This window comes from Akebia trifoliata, chromosome 15 (genome assembly GCF_017979445.1).
Source record: "Akebia trifoliata isolate Shusen 1 chromosome 15, ASM1797944v1, whole genome shotgun sequence".
Taxonomy (NCBI): domain Eukaryota; kingdom Viridiplantae; phylum Streptophyta; class Magnoliopsida; order Ranunculales; family Lardizabalaceae; genus Akebia; species Akebia trifoliata.
In genome coordinates, this window is record NC_141389.1 from 5,787,327 (window position 1) to 5,807,215 (window position 19,889).

Here is a 19,889-nt window from a genome sequence, read left to right on the forward strand (position 1 = left end):
CCCGTAGGTCATGAAGGCACACCCTCGTTATCTGGTGCATGTGATGTACACGTGTTGCACGTGCCCCGGGACTAGTCCTTAGACAAGACCATGGTCTATGGACTGGGAAAAGCCCAAATACGGGCCCAGTCCGCTGTTTCCAAGGATACCCGGTTATCAAAAAAAAAACTTACGATGAGTCTGAATGGGTTGAGCAAGATAAACCTGGTGTTCATATTACACTTACATCTTTACCTAGAGGCATCAAGAATCTCAAGAGTCTGCTTTAGTTATGTCGTCCTACCCATCTGCAATCCATTTTCACTTTTTCGATCCCTTCCAGGTCTAAAACCAAACTGATAACTAGGCTCTGAGAATTTTTATTTGTTCCAAGTTGGGATCCGTTAACTTATGGAAAACACACACGATCCTAATTTTATATAAACAGAAAATGCAACGGTTGAGATTTATCATCGATATAAGTATCCTAGGTATTTTTGTTATCTAGATACATATAAATCTTTACCGTTGAATTTCGTGTTTACACGGTTGAGATCATATGTTTTCTCATGAGGCATTACTTCATGAGTCACCAGATCTCGACCCTTTTATTTCCACCATATTTTCATAAGGATTGGATAGGTAGAAGTTATCACTACTTTTAGTTCCAAAATGAAAACATTAAATTGCCGCACCAACAATTTAATAATACACCAATTCATGAAATTATATGTTTCACACAAAATAAAGGAGTTTCTATTAGCACCCCAACGTTTACTTATTACACCCCAAGGAAAAAAAAGGTCAATGTCTAAGACCTCATGGGGACGTTAGCATTGTCCAATTTTTTTTCTCAATAATACCCCCTCCTCGTTTTTCTTTTAGCAAAAAAGAAAAAGATATGTTAATTTTTTACACAATAAATAAATTTATTATGTAGACATTGATTGTGAAAGCATTTACTACAAATACACACACACACACACACACACACATATATAAAATTCAAAATACTTAAATGTTCATAGAGAATGCAACAAAGCTACCGACTTTCTTACTTCATTCTTTCCTTCTTTAGGTAGAGTTATTCTTGAGCATAGGGACCTCCCTCAACGGTTGGTAGACATTATATGTAAGGATGCTTCTAGGTATGCCTATGATAGGTTGTAATCATGTTCTTTCTGATTGGGGATCTGTCTAATCCCCCGTTAATCGACAAAAAAAATAATAATAATAATAATTTATTATGTATACGAAAAATACACCCTTGTCTTTTTCACTAAAAGACAAAATGGGGAGGGGTATTATTGAAAAAAAAATGTGGTGGACAATGCTAACGTCCCTATGAAGTATTGAACATTTGCATTCCCCATACATAAATGGGGGGCGTTTGGCTGACAATCTTAGGATTACAAAATGTTGACAAAATACTTGTCCTATGTGGCTTAAAATTTTCAGATTAAGCTGATTTTTTGTGAGGATATGGTGAGTAGATCATCCTGACCAAAGCTCAGCCCAATATGAAACTTCTAATCTCATCAAAATTATTTTTAGAATTGTGAACCATCGATTTTTTATCAAAACTTTGCAAACCACTTTTGATGGACTTGGAAGTTTCAGATTCGGCAGATTTTTTGTGAGGATGATATCCTCACCATAGAGATCATCCTCATAAAAAATTAGCTCAATCTAAAACTTTGAAGCCACATAAGACAAAACTTTGTTGACGTTTTGTTATCCTAAGATTGTCAATTGAATGCTCCCCATATATGTATAGTTGTATTTAGGATTTTCTATGGTCTTAATGCTGATTGTAACAAACTATTGAAGTTGTTTCAATGTGTTATAACGCTTTGTAATGTTGAAATAATAAGTGGAACCAAACTTTTGTAGTGTTTAAATGGTGTATTCCAACCTTTAATTGGGGGTGGGGGGACAAAAAATTTAAGAAATTGATTTTATTTGTAATAAGTAAAAGTTGGGGTGCCAATAGAAGCTCTCCAAAACAATGATATAGACACATAAAAAGAGTTTATGAAACAGTAGGAAGAAAGAAGGGATCGGCTGAAATGGCATACCAACAGCCTCCAACCTTCATTTCTTTCTCTGAGCCTCTATTGACCCCTCAAAGTGGTTCAGCCCTCATGGCCAACCCCTCATCATAATTCGTCTAGGTGGTTCGGTCCCAGGGCCAACCCTTCAGCGTGGTTTATCTAAGTTGGTTTGGCATTAAAAACAAATAAATAAATTGATTATATATGGAGAGGTCAGAAGGGTATCTCCTCTAGAAATTCAAATGGTAAGGATGGAGTTTTCATCTTTTTTTTTTTTTTTTTTTTTCTTTTTAAAATAAATAAATAAAAAAATTTACCCGTTGAATATTGTGTAAAAAAACTAAATAAATTTACCATTTGAATGTTGTTTAATTTATTTTTTTGGCCATTTGATCCGAAGGTCAGAGACCATTGGATGTTTCATTTTATAACTCACGAGTCAACTCGGTGAATCAGTTTGATATAGAAAAGTGATTATTTAAGAATTAAATATGTGTTTATTTGCTAATAGCTAAGTCACTGAGTTGATTCGATGGATCAACTGTTTTTCGAGTTCTATTGGGACTCAACTCTAAATTTTAGGGCTGAAAATGGGTCCAGATATTATATATCCATATCCAGATCTGAATCCGACTTGGATCTCATCGGATAAAATCATTTGCGAACCATTTTACTATATCTTAATTCAGATCCAATCCGACCAAATTGCTTGATTTGGGTTAAGGCCGGGTAGGACTATTATGGACCGTTCAACATTTTTTTCTTATATTATATTTTACTATCATAATCTTTTTATTTTATAAGAGTTCATGTTTATTAAAGAAGTAGAAAATGATATTTTGAAAACTCTAAAAATATATTTTTCAAAGTAATATATCATTCAGATCTAGATGAATATGGGGATGGATCCATATCCGACCCAATCCAACTCTGATCAAGGGACAACAAATCATATCCAACGCATTTTTTTATTTGGAAATAAGAAAAAATAAATAAACAGGAAAGCAAAACAAAAGAACTTATGTAGTTATGCACAAAGGGAATTGTTCACAAGTTATAAATTGGGTAGTGTTAAAGGCACCCCAATTATTACCAAAGGCACCCAACACCATAGCCAAATTGTTTTTCCAATATGAGTTAAAAGTTTCGGAATTAACTAATTTTTTGTGAAGGTGATCTATACAGTGAGGAAATCAGCCTATTCCGAAACTTTTAACTCATATAAGACTAAATAAATTGACTATAGTGAGGGTGCCCTTGATAATAATTAGGGTGTTTTTAACACTACACTTATAAATTTCATACACTAGTATGATTCAATGAACGTGCGAAATCACATTCTATTAGATGAATAGATATTGGAATCATGCAATAATTGAATTAAACAATTACAAGATAATCAATCAAAAATTTCACTATAAAAATTAAGCATCTAAAATGGGAAGAATGACTCAGTCGATATCCAAAAGGAAGGTTTGCCGGAAAAGATGACCAAAAAATTAAAACACCATTGGAAATTTGGGGCCAACTGAGCAAATCTTGATCCTGCAATCATTCCATAAATCATGTATTCTATTATTTTTATATTCATATCCACTATGATTAACTTAATAAATTCACATTCTTTTGAATATGTCTCACTCTTTTATAACATTCAATTTGCACCTTCTTACAATTTTTTAGTCAATCCCTACAATGAGTGTTCATACATTTTCATTAATTGTTTATTTCTAATGTTATCTATCGTATTCTTTTGACTCATCCTTCACTCCTTTATATTATTGGTATAGGAGAATGGAGATCAATTGATTTCCTTAAATGATTAAGTATAACATCCTAAGAGAATTTATATAAAAAATATTAGAAATCCCAACTGAACGGATAATCACAAACTAAATCTAATCCTAACAAATCATTTCCTAATTTGATCTCATCAAATCTATCCTAATCTTTATAAATATTATTTGGTGTATCTTAATACACCTTATCATAATAATTCTTACCTAATCTATGTAATAAAATATAATTAAATTGGTATAATTATGAGAAACAAATCGTTGTATGGGACCCACTTGAATCACTTTGCTTTTTCTCTTTACTCCTAAACTTTATTTTCACTCCTCTTAGCTTTATTATTTTTTCTCTTTTAGTCATTTTAACTTATTTTATTATTTTTCATTAATCTCAAAATTCTTTAATAATATCCTTCTAACTTTATCTTTTTTCACTTTTATGTGTTTAACCTGTTCATCCAGGTATAGGTTTATGGGACTCACTTTAATTTTTTTTATACTTCACCCCTTATAATTTTATTATATATCTTCTTTTACCTATTTAACCCACTTTATTATTTTTAATCTTTTATCTCTTTAATTTTAAAGAAATTTAATAATACCCCAAACTCAAATAGGTTTGATCTAAACACAAAATTACACACTAATTTTGTGTTGTATTTGTAAGTCATTTAAAATTACCATCACCTATTTCAACCTCATGTTTTTTTTTAATGCTTTTACCCCCTTAACCTGACAGAGGATGTCTGTGCTTACAACACGGATGAACTCTAGTATTCTAACAATTTGAATTTTTTAATCATACAAAATATTGATTATATGATGTACAATTCTACCTAAAAAGTTGATTCTTGCTTATAATCAAAATTTGATTTTTTTTTCCTCTATAATAATCTTTACTATAATAATTAGAGAGAAAGCATAGCAAGCATACTTCAATATCAAATTTTGATTTACCAAAAATGCCCCACACATTTACATTTAACCTTAATACTAACAAAGTCACTTTCATCAAAACAAATGAAAATTACAATCCTACCACAATCTATATAATCATGATAATTAGTTTCTAAAATTATAAAATAACATTATTTTATTGGAGAGCGATTTAGGGACATAAGTGAAAAACAATCATTTTTTAGAATATGGATTAAAAGTTTTAGATTGAGCTGATTTTTGGTGAAGATGATCTCTATGATGAGAAGATCATCCTCACAAAAAATCAGCCCAATCTAAAATTTCTAAATCCATCAAAAGTAGTTTACAAATTATTTGTTAAAAATCGACGGTCCACATTCTAAATCATTTAATGGGGTTAGAAGATTTAGATTTGGCTGAGTTTTTGTGAGGATGATCTTATCATCATAAAGATCAACCTAAAAAAAATCATCTCAATCCAAAATTTTTAACCTACATTTTAAAAAATGATTGTTTTTACATATGTCCCTTGAACGCTCCCCTATTTTACTATGTATTCTTCGTTTTGAAATGTTAATTGGGTCTCAATTTGATCAAAGTTTTGATTATTGATGAGATAGGATCCATTGATAAAAAGTAGGGCAATGGAAGGTGAATTCCACTTCCACCTGTAATCTACAGATAGTTAAAGCCACGTGTCACACATGTAACAAGTCGGTTCTATCAGTGGGACCCATTAAAACTGCTAAAATAAATCAGTCTTCCTCTCTCCTTTGCAAACGAGAATTGCAACACAGAGAGACAGAGACAGAGACAGAGAGAGAGAGGTATCTATTTATCTCTCTACTTCTTTGTTTTGATGATCATCTGTATTTACCACCGTTGTATTTCTGTAAATTTTTTATAATCTACTCTCAACGATCTCTGGTCTGATTTTTTTATTATTTTTTTGAAGGTGACAGTCCAGAAATCTTCTCTGGGGTAGCGGTTCTGGCATTAGAAACAAAATGTCTAGTGGAGAGGTCAGAAGGGTGTCTCCTCTAGAGATTCAAATGGTAAGGATGGAGTTTTCATCTTCTTGTTTTTTTTTTTTTTGCCATTTGATCAGAACGTCTAGAGACCCTTGGATGTTTCATAGAGATTGATCAACACTGATCTCAAGGATCATCCAGTTGTCTGCTGTTGAAATACTTAAAATCTTATTTCATGATGATCAGAGATCTCTACTGAGAGACACCAAATGTGTTATCGGGTCCGAGTTTATAACTCACGAGTCAACTCGGTGAAGCAGTTTGATATAGAAAAGTTAAATATGTGTTTATTTGCTAGCAGTTAAGTAGAAGTATTTCAGCCAATTCACTGAGTTGACTCTATGAATCGACTCTTTTTCGAGTTCTATTGGGACTCACCTCTAAATTTTAGGGCTTAAAATGGGTCAGATCTTGTATATCCATACCCAGATCCGAATCCGACTGGGATCTCACTGGATAAAACCCATGAGAACCATTTTACTATATCTTAATTCGGATCCAACCTGACCAAATTGCTTGACATGGGTTAGTCCGGGTAGGATTATTATGGACCGTTCAACATTTTCATAAAGTGGCTATAGTATGGGTGCCCTTGGTAGTAATTGGGGTGCTTCTAACACTACCCTTATAAATTTCATACACTCATATGATTTAATCAACGTGCGAAATTACATTCTATTAGAACTGAGCCGAGTTCCAAAGTGACTCATTGAGTTTTGTGACTTTGGTAAAACCCATTAGAACTTATGTGGTTCACCACTAACGGCAATGTCCACGAGCACCCATAATCAATACTTCACTATAAATATTGGGCATATACAAGCATGGTTTTAAAACTCGGTTTCGCATCTCGTCTCGTCCAGACCCAATACCGAGTCATCTCGGATGAGTTTTCCAATACGTTTGAGACGTCTCGTGAGACAAATCAAAAAATTGAACGTAAGTCCTAAATCTCGGTCAAAAAATGACTTTGTGAGTTGGTCTCATTTAGCTCCAATACCGAGTTTTAAAACCATGTATACAAGAGAACACATTTTCTCCTCTGCATGAATCATGTTTAGGTATGAATTGTGTTTAGAAATGTAGGATCCAAAGTGTGCAAAAATTGGATAGAATCCCCTGCATGAATCATGTTTAGGTATGAGTTGCGTAATACATATTTGCATCGTATTAGGTTGATAGGAATACCTGTTACGTGAAACGGAATAGTTGATTTGTAGTCGTGTTATGCTCAGAGATTACGAAGACCCAAGTCCATCTTCGTAGACGCTATTAATGCAATCACGACGATATCTATTCCATAGAATCTGTGTTCTTTATGTGATTGCATCTTGTGATTAAATTTTATTTTTATTCGTTTTCTTGGTTCGATTGAACCTATTTTTCTTTACACTATGTTCGTATCTTTTCTTACTTCCTCCATGCCATTTTTGCATACCTATTTCCCCTAATACTTTACCATTTATTGACATGCATCCAAGAGTGAGGACATGGGGTTCAGTCTCCTTGTTACACAAGGTGGCATAAGTATATCTAGTTTGCATTTATGAAGTTCTTGGTTAACATGCAGATGTCGTTCCTTTTTTGTCGCTTGTTGAAAAGTAGTGCCTTCTATCTCCATATAAAAACATGCCTTACATCTCTTTTTTTTTTGTTTGTTGTAGGTACAAAATCTTATAGAACGATGTATTCAACTAGACATGAACCAGAAAGAAGTGGTGGACATACTCTTGGTTCAGGCAAAAGTAGAACCTATTTTTACTGAACTTGGTAATCATCGTATATTATTACTACTTATTCATGCATCACATCATTTTGATAGTAGTTTTGGTTTTCAACTTTGTACCTTTTATTTCTTCATTTGTTACTGTCATAGAATGGAAAACTTGGTTAAGGATTCATAGAATATGATTATTTTTTCATTTTTTTGTTTTGACTGTTGACTTTTTAGTTAGCTCATTTTGGATGCCTATTGTTTTGGGGTTTGATTATACTGAAAGATGTAGTTTCTAGAATTGATTCAACTTTGAAACAATCAAATTTCACATGGTGGACAGGTTTTGCTCTTTTTAATCAGTTGGAAATTTATGGCTCTTTAGTTTGGACCCCTTCTTTGTCAACATCCTCGGGTAGTGCATGGATACAGGTTTTAACTATATTAAAATTTTAAACCCAACTAGCATCTTCCAAGTTCCAACCTTTGAGGGTTGAGTCCCTATAGATAGAGCATTTACGATACATACATATATTTTTGGTTATGCAAACTCTTGTTTGACTTTAAAAGAAGTCATAACAAGGAGAAAGAGTAGTCCTTCATGATGCACATCAAGCATAGTAAATGTACAATGAATGTGGGACTGAATAATAAATGAGTAATGAAAATATGAAAGGATTTACCAAATTGAAGATACCAACATCTACAAATGTTGATTCATATATAGAAAATCGGAGTCGCCAACCTAGTCTACGGTTTATGAACCGGATTTTGACTTAAAAAATGGATAAGGTGAACGGGTTTGAGGAACATGTTACAAGATAAGGAGAATGGGTTCAGGGAACAAGTTAAGGGATTGGAAGGTGTAAGGCACCAATCCCACATGGCAAAAATCAATTTCTATTAATATTAAAAATGTTACATTCCAAGTAATGGCCTAAAAATTGTAAAGAAGATCTTACCTGAAGAATAAAAATATGGATTGTTGTGGTTGATTTCCTCAAGAATATATGAAATAGGTATAGACATCTTTGCAATAAATTAAAGATTGCAAGTTTGCTCCGACTTTGGATCAAAACCGACCTTTTGGGATGACTGGTTTTGATTTTTATGATTGTGTTCGAATTTTTCTGATGTTTTGATGGATGTTTTGGGTTCTTTCAGTATAGAATGGAGGTTAGGTTGATAGGGATGGTTTGTGGGGCTTCAATTTTAGATGTTGGACGGTTTTTCAGAATTCTTTTATGCCTAAAAATTAAGTTTTTGGACCTCTCCACCCCCCCCCCCCTCTCTTTTTTGGATGTCTTCAATGGGTCTTAAGGCTGCATCTATTATAGATTTTTTGTTTCTAAGGTTTGTGTTTTGGAAAGATTTTACAAAAAGAATTTGGATGTTTCTCTTAGTTGATTAAAATTTTAATATTTTTTGGAAAGGTTTATTAGTTAGTGGTTTTCAAAGTTTTAATAATTTCCTAGGAACCCCACACAATTTCAACAAAGGGGTTTCCTTTTTACCTTTTATTGGAAATTAAAAAAAAAAATTTATTTTAGTGTTTTAAATTCGGAGTGGACTGGCAATTCAATTAAGTATGACTAGAATTTTTAGAAACATTGGTCCGAATCAATTAGAACCGGTATTTCATCAAGAATCGTGCGAATAGTCGGTTCTTAAAACTTGAGAGTTCTATGTGTTGTAAATCAATTTTTGTAGGGTTTAAAAGCTTTGAAGGTTTTCATGAAAAAGATTTGAAGACTTTGAAGAAGAAAAGAAAGGTTTCTACCCACTATCTAATTTTTTTATTTGTTTTTCATAGATTTATTAGAGAGTGTTGAGATTTTGAAGGGGAAAAAAATAAGAGGTTTCAAGAAAATCTTATTTTTTTTCCTATTTTTTTCATAGATTAATCAAAGAGTCCAAATTCTTTTTCTATGATTAATTTGTTAATCCTCTTTTATTTTATAGTTGAAAGATTTTAGAGCTTGAAAACTTTGAATATTAGCATTTTTTTCTATCATTTTTTTTTATCTTTCGATTCTATTTTTTTTTTTTTCGTAGAATTGTATTCGTTGTGGATATTTGAGACTCCATTAAATATATGGCTACGATGTGGGAAAAATAACTATTCATATAATTTTTTGTGGGACTTTTGGCTCTCATTCCAGCTGATGGTTGAGATGTGGGAAGAACACGTACCGTAATTTGTATGTGTAAGCTTTTGGGGGGTTTTGAGACCCTCCAAATGTAGTGTGAGATGAGGGAAAAACTGAGACGTACTTTGTGTCAATTTTATTGCTTTGGGCCTCTCCATCAATTAATACAGTTGAGGTATTAAGTTTCGATTTCAATGTCTATTTTAGTCATCTTGGAAATGGAAATATTTCAACCAATGTGAGAATCGATAGTATTTTGAGGAAATGACGAAAATATTATAAAATGATTAAAATGGTGAAGTTTTCATTGAAATTTTAGGAAAGGATAAATCATACCTAAAGTCATCAAACTATAATAAACAACCATATGAATTATGGAACTGAATATTAGTAACGTTTTGTTACATGTCGGCATGAGTATCTTAAAGTACATTGACCACATTAAAATTTACCACTTTCTTAAATAAACAAATTACATGTACTACAAACATTATTATAATTTATAAAAAAAATACTTTCTTGCATTATTATTTATATTTTTATCTTTTAAATATGTATGAATAAATTACTAATATATCTAACTAATTAGAACACAACCCCTAGGGGGTTGGCTCAATGGCAATTTCAGACTAATAAGCAGTTAATGCCCGTAGGTTGTGAGTTCCATACCTAGTATGATCAGTAATTCCTCAGGGTCCACCTGCGAGGTTGCACCCTCACTTACTTGATGCGTATGATTTGTGGGCGTTACATGTGCCGCTGGACTAATCCTTGGACAAGACCATGGTCTATGGACTGGGCAAAGTCCAGATATGGGCCCGGTCCGCTTTCTACAGGGATACCCGATTATCCTGAAAGCGCCCTCGATCAGCGGGGTATGCGGATCCACTTTTGACCTTTGAGGTTTGGGAGTCGCCACCTAATTATTACGGTCTAGGAACCGAATATAGACTCGAAACGGATAAAAACAACTAATCTACTCCAAAAAAATTGAGTTCGGGGATCAAATTACGGGGTTGGAAGGTGTTAGGCACCAACCCCGCCCGGCAAATGCCGGTCTCTACTAATTCCCAAATAAACTACATTGCTAAAAGACCTAAGTAATAAAAAAAATTAAGAAATTTATATCTCTCCAAAGACAATGTTCTCGTTCCCTCAGATCTGACAGAGTAACTCCTTGTACAGTACTCCTCGCTTCGTTCTGTCTCCGGATCTGATTTCTGATCTCCGAGGCGAGGTATCTCTTTCTTAGATCTGGATTCTTCGGATTTGTTTATCAATTTTTTGGTGTTTTTGAAGGGCTTCTAGGTGTTTTTCGAGCTAAAATCGAAGTATGGATGTTAGGTAAGAAGTTGGGGCTTCAAATTAAGGTTTATGGGAGGCTAGGGAAGCTTTTTGACCTACTTCTCTTAGGGTTTATTATTTGATGCGAAAATAGGTTGTGAGGATCCCTATTTATAGATTCTTTAAGTGTTTGTTTAGATAGAATTAGTGTTTAATTATAATTCTTTTAGTTAGAGTTATATTTTAATTAGAATTGTTTTAGGTAGAGTTTATTTTAGTTAGAATTTTATTAAATAGAGTTATTATTTAATTAGGATTGTTAAATAGAATTATTATTTAATTAGAACTCTATTAGGGTTTTGACTTTTGGTCTTATTTGATTGACTTTAATATCTTGACTTTTAGTCTTACTTGATTGACTTTAATTTTGACTTTAGTCTTACTTGATTGACTTTAATTTTGACTTTAGTCTTACTTGATTGACTTTAATTTTTTGGAGAACCCCCCTTTATTATATCTTTAATTCTTTGGACCCCCAAATGGAGGGGTCCTTGAATAAATATCTTGGCAACCATCAACAATTTTGCCTGAGAGCCTGATTGATCGATTTTTTTTGTTCAAATTTTTAATTTAATTTTATTAATGTTTCACTTTAATTATTTAATGTTTTATTTATTAGTTTCAAATTTTTTAATTTTTTTATAGGAAAATTACCGTTTTGCCCTCAGAGGACTTTTTGCGTTTTAAGTCGGTTTTCAATGTTCTAGGATGTTTTAGAATCGATTTTTCGTAAGGAATTCAATGGAAATATTGGCTTGTGTCATTTATGAAATTTTCTTGTGTGGAATGGTCGTGAACTTTATGAGGGGCATTTTCGTAATTTTGTCGAATTCTATGAAAATTGGCGAAATAATTTATTTGGTTTCGATTTGTTGTTTTATGTGTTTGAATGGGTTTGGTAATTTTGTCATTTTTTAGTGATTTTATCGTGAAGCTTCTTTTTATCTGAAAAATGATTATTTCTAAGTTTTTGGGGTTATATTTTCCTAACGTAGCGTGGTTTCTACAGTTTTATTAATTCGAGATACCTCATCCGGATTTATGAAACATATCTGGTAACAAAATAAAACATTGGAATAATCATCCATCATTGAGAACCGTTGCAATCGAGTTGACGAGTTGATTAATCAGGCGAGTGCAAAAATGGGGTGTCTACATATCCCAAAAAAAAAAAAAAGACTAATTAGAACATGAATGATTGCATGTACATACTAATATGAATATTTTAGTAAAAATTACTATGCATCGAAATATTTTCACCAACATCTAAGATTTGATTATTATGGTCAAAATTCACTATTAATCAAAAATATTTTGTGAAATGGATAGTGATTTCTATCAAAACATGTAAATGAAGAAGCTATAAGTTAAATTTTGAGTCGGACATTGTGGAAATGGAAATATTTTTGTTTATTTCGTGGAAATATGTCAAACTTTAATTCTATAAATACGGTTGAGATGTGGCGAAACATAGATTTTCTAGATAGTGGTACTACTTTAAGGAAGATGTGTGAAATTTTTGTGTGTTTTAGAGCATCTCCCCAAACCTATGGCTGAGATGCGGGAAAAACAAACTTCCTTCGTGTGAGTTTAATTTGTGTGCATTAGAGGCTCCCCCAGCAAATCTATTGCTGAGATGTAGGTAAAGATGTTTTCAAAAAAATACTATAGATTTTCCTTGAGGTTAATATGGGTAAGTAAATTTTGATGAGATGTATGTTCTGCGTTGGGTGTTTGAGGCTTTCTATTAAAATATAGCTATGAGGGAAATTTTTTTTTTGAATGTTAAGATGAGGGAAAAATAGATATTTCCTTGTGATTAAAATTAGTTTTTGAAGGATTGGTACAAGTTTTTTAGGTATCCATCACCGTTAGGATTATCCTCCAATCTCATCCATTCATTTGAGGCTTATATTTTTCTTATAACATGCAATCAGCCCTTTGTATTATAAGTTTCACCCATTCCCAGCAGCTACATGTTGTAATAGAAATAAATGACCACATCATGCTGTTTGAAAGAATACGATTTTTCAAATTTTAGATTGTTTATTTATTCATCATATGTTAATTTTTGAGTTCTTTTTTATGTATATTTTGTTTAATATGATATATATAATTATATTTAATCAATCAAATTGATCCGACCAATTGAGAAAAATTTCAGTTCAATTATCGATCTTGTTTTTAAAACATTTAATTCCTTTAGATTTTATTTGTTTATCATTTTTAGTACATATTTTTATTTTGTTTCCTTTTTTAGGTTTATGTAAGATTTGTTAGATTCTTGGTTGAGTTAGGTTTTTATTAATTATGAGAGCCCCCCATGTATGGTACGGCCAGAAGGGGTTCTCATAAAATTTTGTTAAATTATGTTTCCATTTTTGATTGATTGATTATTATTTTTTTTAGAATTAGTATATTTTTAATTAAGATTTGGTGGAGATCTTGGTATAAAGACTAAACTACCCTTTTTTAATCTTTTAAAAGATAAGGGGGTTTGAATTGTCTAAGGGTTTTTGACTTCGATTGATAAAAGAGTTGTTGAACTTTTATTTGACATAATTTCAATTTCACGTTTTTTACATTTTTTAAGTTTTCAATTTGGGTTGAGAGATTTTGGAAAGCTTTTTAAATTTTTTTTTTTTTGATAAGTATGATCTATTGATAAAGGGGAAAAGAGTACAAGGAGGCTAAGGAGGCCTCACAAAGGGCAACAAAACAAAACAAAAAAAGATAAAGATAAAACTTCAAGAATTACATAAAGAGTTCCATCTAAAAACAAAGTCATCAAAAGAAGTTCCCCCAAAGTCTATGTTTTGTTTAGACCAAAGATACAAATACCCCAAGATCTCCAAAAAGCTGCCGTGAGGACTTCTCATTTTGTTATTGAACACCCTGTTATTTCTCTCGTTCCACACCCCCTAAGCAATAGCCGAGGGAAGTATAGTCCAAAGGAATCTTTTTTTGGATGAGAAAGCATTGTTGGCCCACTCTACTAATAACGACGAAAACTTACAAGAAAAGACCCAATGAATCTGGAAAATATCAAGGAAAGTTGACCAGATATTGTGAGAAAAGGAACAATGAATTAAAAGATGATCTACAAATTCTCCATCCCTCAAACAAAGTGGACAACAATTTGGAATGATCAACCCCCGAACAATCAAATTATCCAACGTAAGAATCCTCCCAAGGGAGGCCAACCAAACAAAAAAAGAGATTTTAGAAGGAACTGACTTGGACCAAATGATGTATCCCAAGACGGATCTCTCGGCAAAGGGGGTAAGACACTTGTAAAAGGAACTAACAGAGAATCTCGAATCCTTAGCCCTCGACCATTCCCACCTATCCTGTTCACTTTCGTTGAGATGAGCTGAATGCAGGAAATCTAGAAAAGATGCCAATTATGTTAGCTTTCAATCATTAAAATTTCTCCTGAACCCCAAATCCCAAGAAGAGCTGGAATCGTTGCGAATCAAACACTGTTGTATTAACTGGTTCTTTTTCAGAGAACAGGCATACAATGAAGGAAATTGAGCTGCTAGAGACGAAGTGCCGCACCAACTATCCTCCCAAGAGAGTGAAGATTTTGTCAGAGGTTATGACAAGTGTTTGTTGGTTTCACTGAAAATGATCGTTTTATCTGTGAGAGTGTTTTTAGTTTCGGGCAATTTTTCTTGCAGTTTTAGGGTGTCCCAAATTCATTTTTCGAAAAGAATTCATTCTAGAGGTTTGTTATAGGTTTTGCAATGTGGTAAGTGGGCTTGGGCTGGTCGTGGGCATTTTGATCATTTTTTGAAAGTTTTTTATATTTTGGAAAAATGTTTGTTTTATCTCAAATTGAATTATATTTTTATGTCTGGAAGTTTCGTTCCCAATTTGTAGCATGCTTTCTTAGTGTATTTTGACATTAGGGGTCTTTTGATAATTTATGGCATATTCTACAATTGCCAATGAGACTTTGCATTGGACCGTGGAGATTTATTTCTAAGATTTCTTGGGTGTGAAAGGGTATCCAGAAGTCCAAAAAGATCCAAAATTCAAAGAATGCTTTCAAAACACTATTGATAATTGGGAATATGCTGCAACTGGGTAACAAGTTGATAGATCAAGCAAATGCGAAAATGTGGTTTCTATCCTAATCGAAAGAACATGAACTTTTTGCACATGTGAAATACCTCCTTTTGACAGTTCACTAGCTTGACATGATGTACCACAGGTCTATGAAAAAATCATAGACCAAGACAATCCCAAAACATTGAATGTTTCGAGGTTAATGTTCTATTACGATCTCGGTTGAAATCGATATGTCTAGGACGAAACATCCAAAACTGTGCGATATTTCAAACCACTGTTTGCATCTAAATATAGCTATCCTTGTTAAATTTTTTAGACCACTACAATGAGTAACACACATGCATGCAAAATGTTTGGAGATTAGCTTAATTTTTTTGGTTAAGAACATCTTACTTTTTGGAACCTTAGAGTTGTTCACTCTGAAAACATGGTAAATAAGGTAAATTAAATGTCTAAACCATGAAGAAATGATGTTGCTTCCCTTCTTGCTTGTTTTTCAGTTTGGCAAAAGCTTGAAGAAGAGAATCGGGAATTTTTCAAGGCGTATCATCTTAGATTACATGTTAAGAGCCAGATAATGGCTTACAACAAGTTGATTGAGAAACATACGGAACTCATTCGTAGGATGGGCTCTGTTGGGGTTTCTTCCCTCCCTATGTCTAATGGATCACACAACACATCATGTATGGTTATGTTCTTCATTGATTGCTCTTTTCATAATGCTTGATATGTGTTGGGCCCATCTTTAAATTTATGGCAATTTTAACTATTATTCACTTATTTATCTTTCTAATATCCTTGTCTCTAACGTATTAAAATTTTAAAATTGTTATTTGCTTGTATGGTTAGGAACTAATGCATTAACTTTAACTTTTATTAAATATTTTTATTCATAATTAAATACAAAACCTGTTAGTTAAGTGTTTAAAGTGGAAGGTAGAATTAAAACTCACATTTTTTTTCACATCAATATGCATTAGAAATGTTTCAAACATTCCGAAACATAAGCACCTAAAGACATTGCACATGATGCCTATATAATTTTGTGCAAATATTTTATTTGATTAAATGGACCTTAGTAGTTTCACAAAATGATTAAGAGAGGAGGAAACTAGAGAATAGAATGAGTAGGTCGACCCCTCCCCCCAATAGGGTTCGACCTCTTTTTTTATATTAAAAACATGTGGCTGGTTGTGTGGGCATTAGTATTGGGCCCACACGACCTTACATGAATGAGAAATAAGACATGGATCATGTGAGCTTAAGTATTGGGCCCACACGACATTAAATAAGAATATTTTAGAACAAAACAAAATTTTGAACCATGGATGTTGTGCAATTTGCTATAATAGCCTTTGCCTGTCACACCTATTATAACTCTATATGGTGGTGAGTCTTGAAAATGCTCAAGATGGATAAATAGTACAATAAGACTGAACTTAATGCATGTGAATTTTCTCATTAGTAAACACGTTACATGGACACTTTGATGTACACTTGCTCGCTCGTACTAGGCAACACTCATACGCATGCTTGGCACTTGGTAGTTCATAGGGTTAGCTTATGCTTAGCTTCTCTCTTAACTTGCACCCTCAAAGAGGATGCTAATCCATCCATCGATTTCTAGAATGGGACATATGGGTGGTACTACCCAATCCAAAAGCCCATGGACACAAATACAATGACACATATGTACAAGGACTCATGGTACATGATTGCCCCCATGTGTGCCTCGCACAGGCAGACTCCTAGAGACGCACATGGCACTATGCACAAGTTGGTTACAGAAACATAGTGAAAGAACCATTGCTAGCGTAAATTGGATTTGGGCTTTTCTAAAGCCATCTGAGTGCCCTGGCTTTCGACAGTCAAGCTTAAAAATGACACTTCTCAGTGACTCCATTGACTTCCAAATTTGATTACAGATTTTGGATACGTACTAGTTTATGTGGACTGTTGAATTGGGTCCAAGTGTTCCAATAATTGTTGTAGATTTTGGATTCCTAATATTTTATGCTGGTTTCATGGAATGTAGATACTCCTCTGCATGTAAAATAGGTTAATGTTTTTTTCTTTTATAGTAGCTTGTTCGGATCTGTATCTGATATTTCTTGACCGAACTGCAGAAAATAGGAAACTGGACACCATATCAGAAGGGTTGAGTTTTGAGGAATTCGGCAATGATTGATTGGATCCTTAAAATTTAAAGTTTCATTTTCTATATTTTGAGGTATGTACTCCAGAGTCCAGACCATTAGTTCAAACAGAGGTTTAAAGTGTTACAGTTACCTTTTATAAAGGGTTACTATTTGGAAAAAAAATGTCAAGTTAATGATATTTAAACTTTAGATAGTATTTGTTTTAAAGCTTATGACAAAGTTAGATTATTAAAAGTGGTGGTTGTTATAAACAACGTTAAAATAGAATTATAATAGCTGGGTGTGATTCAACATATAATGGTATATAGCATATTACATGTTACAGCCAAATATTGTATATGGCTGTTGACCCCATTAGTCTTTCACACTAAAAATCAGCACAATTTATGGTATTGGTCATTGAATTTTAGATGCATCTCACGTGCTTTCACTAGTGTAATATGGTATATTACATGTCATAGCCCCAGCATCCCTTCCATGCGATACAATTAGTATTATTTACAGTTTGTATACAAATACTTCTATTATCAAGTCTCTCGGTTGTCTCAAAAACGTTTGTCACTTATATTTTTTTGCACAATTCTCTTGTGGACTATTGTTTGGATGCAATTTCTTGAAGTAGAAAATCATATAGTAAGAGAATGATCTTTAAAAATCATTTATCTGGAATTTTAATTCAGAAAATATTAAATAGTTGAAGAGACGGGGTTGAGTGATCATTGGAAGTCGATTGCCATTTACTGCAAAAAAAAAAAAAAGGAGAGAGAGGCATTGCCTTAACATTTAGTTTTAACTGTTTGAAGTTTAGATGTCTCTATACCCCCATTTATTTGAATTTCTGTCCCAAGAGTAAACACCCCAATTGCTCATATATATGTTACCTGGTTTGTTGGATTGCTCAGTTCAAATTCTGGTTCTTGGTTTGCCACTCTAGAGTGAACCTGGTTCGTGGGGGTAGGTAGAGATAATTCATTTCTTGGTTCCTGTGGGCTCCCTAGATCAGTTCACCAGTGTTAGCTACATTGGTTACAACCACTATCACTCGCCATTGGATTTCCTATAAATCATTGATGGATAATCCCACATGGATTAAGTAGATCTATAAGGCCTCAGTCCCGTAGCAATATTAGCAGTGCCAGATATCAAGATCTAGTTCATGACCTTGGCATTATTGGTTTGTTAGATAGTTTCCTCTTTAACATCCAAATGTCTGATCAAATAGTAGTTCTTCCCATCAAATATATCGGTCTGATCAACACTCTAATGACTACCTAACTGGAAGGATCAACAGAATTAGATGTTTCCAATTAGGGACAACCTGCAAGGTCAAAAATCAACAAACTACCAAAAAAAATGATGAGAAAACAAGATGAATTTCTTCACTTTTTGGTCAACAAAACAATCTATAATGATCTATTTACTTTCTCTGTCAAAAGGATCTTCAAAACTTGCTTCAGAACAGATATCGATGAGAGAATTGGTAAATGTCAAACTAAGCAAAAAAATGAATCGAACTCGAAGTCAGTGCAATGGCTGTAATACCACGTCAATTTCAATAAACTTCATTAAATCCTTGTTTCAATAAATCATTATCAACTATTGAACAAAAGGTGGAGGAATAAGAAGATTCATGAAGTTTGGATTGGAAAAGTGTGAGTCCACACATTGGTATTCTACTTATAAATCAAGCTTAATATTATTTGTACAAGTATACCCCTAGGCTTATGTATGGTTACCAAGATTCTTAAAGGTTGGGTTATTGTCCTAAGTATGATAATCACTCTCAATACTCCAAGAGTAAATGTTGATTGATTTTAACGACCACCTCTTAAGATTCAATGATCTGATATTCTCTATCAGCACTGTTGAAGAAGATGCTTACGAACACGATGATTTTGTGTACTCTACAAATAATTTTCAAAAGAAACAACTAATATTCGAGAACAGAAAATTGAGAGGAAGGAAAAAATAGGAATACTAGAAAAAAAAATGATATTTGTCCTAACTTTTTGTAGCTACGTGGGTTTCGTCATTATGACGGCCACAACTACTAAAATTGGAGTCGCCACCATTCAAGTTGGAAGTGGGTGTGAATGGTCACCCGAGGTACATTTTTCAAAAGATGAGATTTTGGCATTTTAGTGACTCACGATGGATAAGGGGTAGTCAAACCTCGAGATTTGGGTAAGCGGCTCGGTTGGAGAAAAAGGAAGGTGTTAGGCACCCCTTTCTCCCCGTCACGTGGCGATAACCTCAAATAACTCGGTCATTTTGATTTTTAAAAGAAAGTGGAAAGTGTGCCACATGGGTATATTTGTTCCCTAAGTAGGGATTTAATTTTGGCTTGATCATAGGATCATCTCATCAATGGAGATGACCCTTGTAGATCCAAGCCTTGAGGTCCATTCATGCTCAACTCATTTAAAATAAAATGAAAAGAGGGGGATGATAGAAGAGGGAAAAGGAGAGGGTAGAGAAAGGAAAAAAGGGGGGGGGTGTTGATTGCTCCCACCTTGTACTCTTGGACTTCTTCTTCTTCTTCCTCTTCTTTGAATTCTCTTTAGTCCTTGGTGAGTTGAGAGTGAAGTTATTTCTCTTAGAGTGTGTTGTGAGAGAGTGGTGAGGAGGAATAAATAGAGTAGATTTTTTTCTTATGGAGACTTGGTGTAA

At 33.4% G+C, this 19,889-nt stretch overlaps 1 protein-coding gene across 1 annotated transcript; it reads left to right on the top strand.

Moving 5' to 3' along the window:
• The first annotated feature begins 5,521 nt into the window (after positions 1-5,521).
• LOC147384091 (uncharacterized) lies at positions 5,522-17,453 on the top strand. Its single transcript, XM_086426098.1, has 5 exons — positions 5,522-5,571; positions 5,700-5,799; positions 7,440-7,545; positions 15,561-15,743; positions 17,187-17,453. Coding segments are annotated over exons 2-5 (339 nt in total). The 5' UTR covers positions 5,522-5,571; positions 5,700-5,751; the 3' UTR covers positions 17,189-17,453.
• Positions 17,454-19,889: the final 2,436 nt, after the last annotated feature.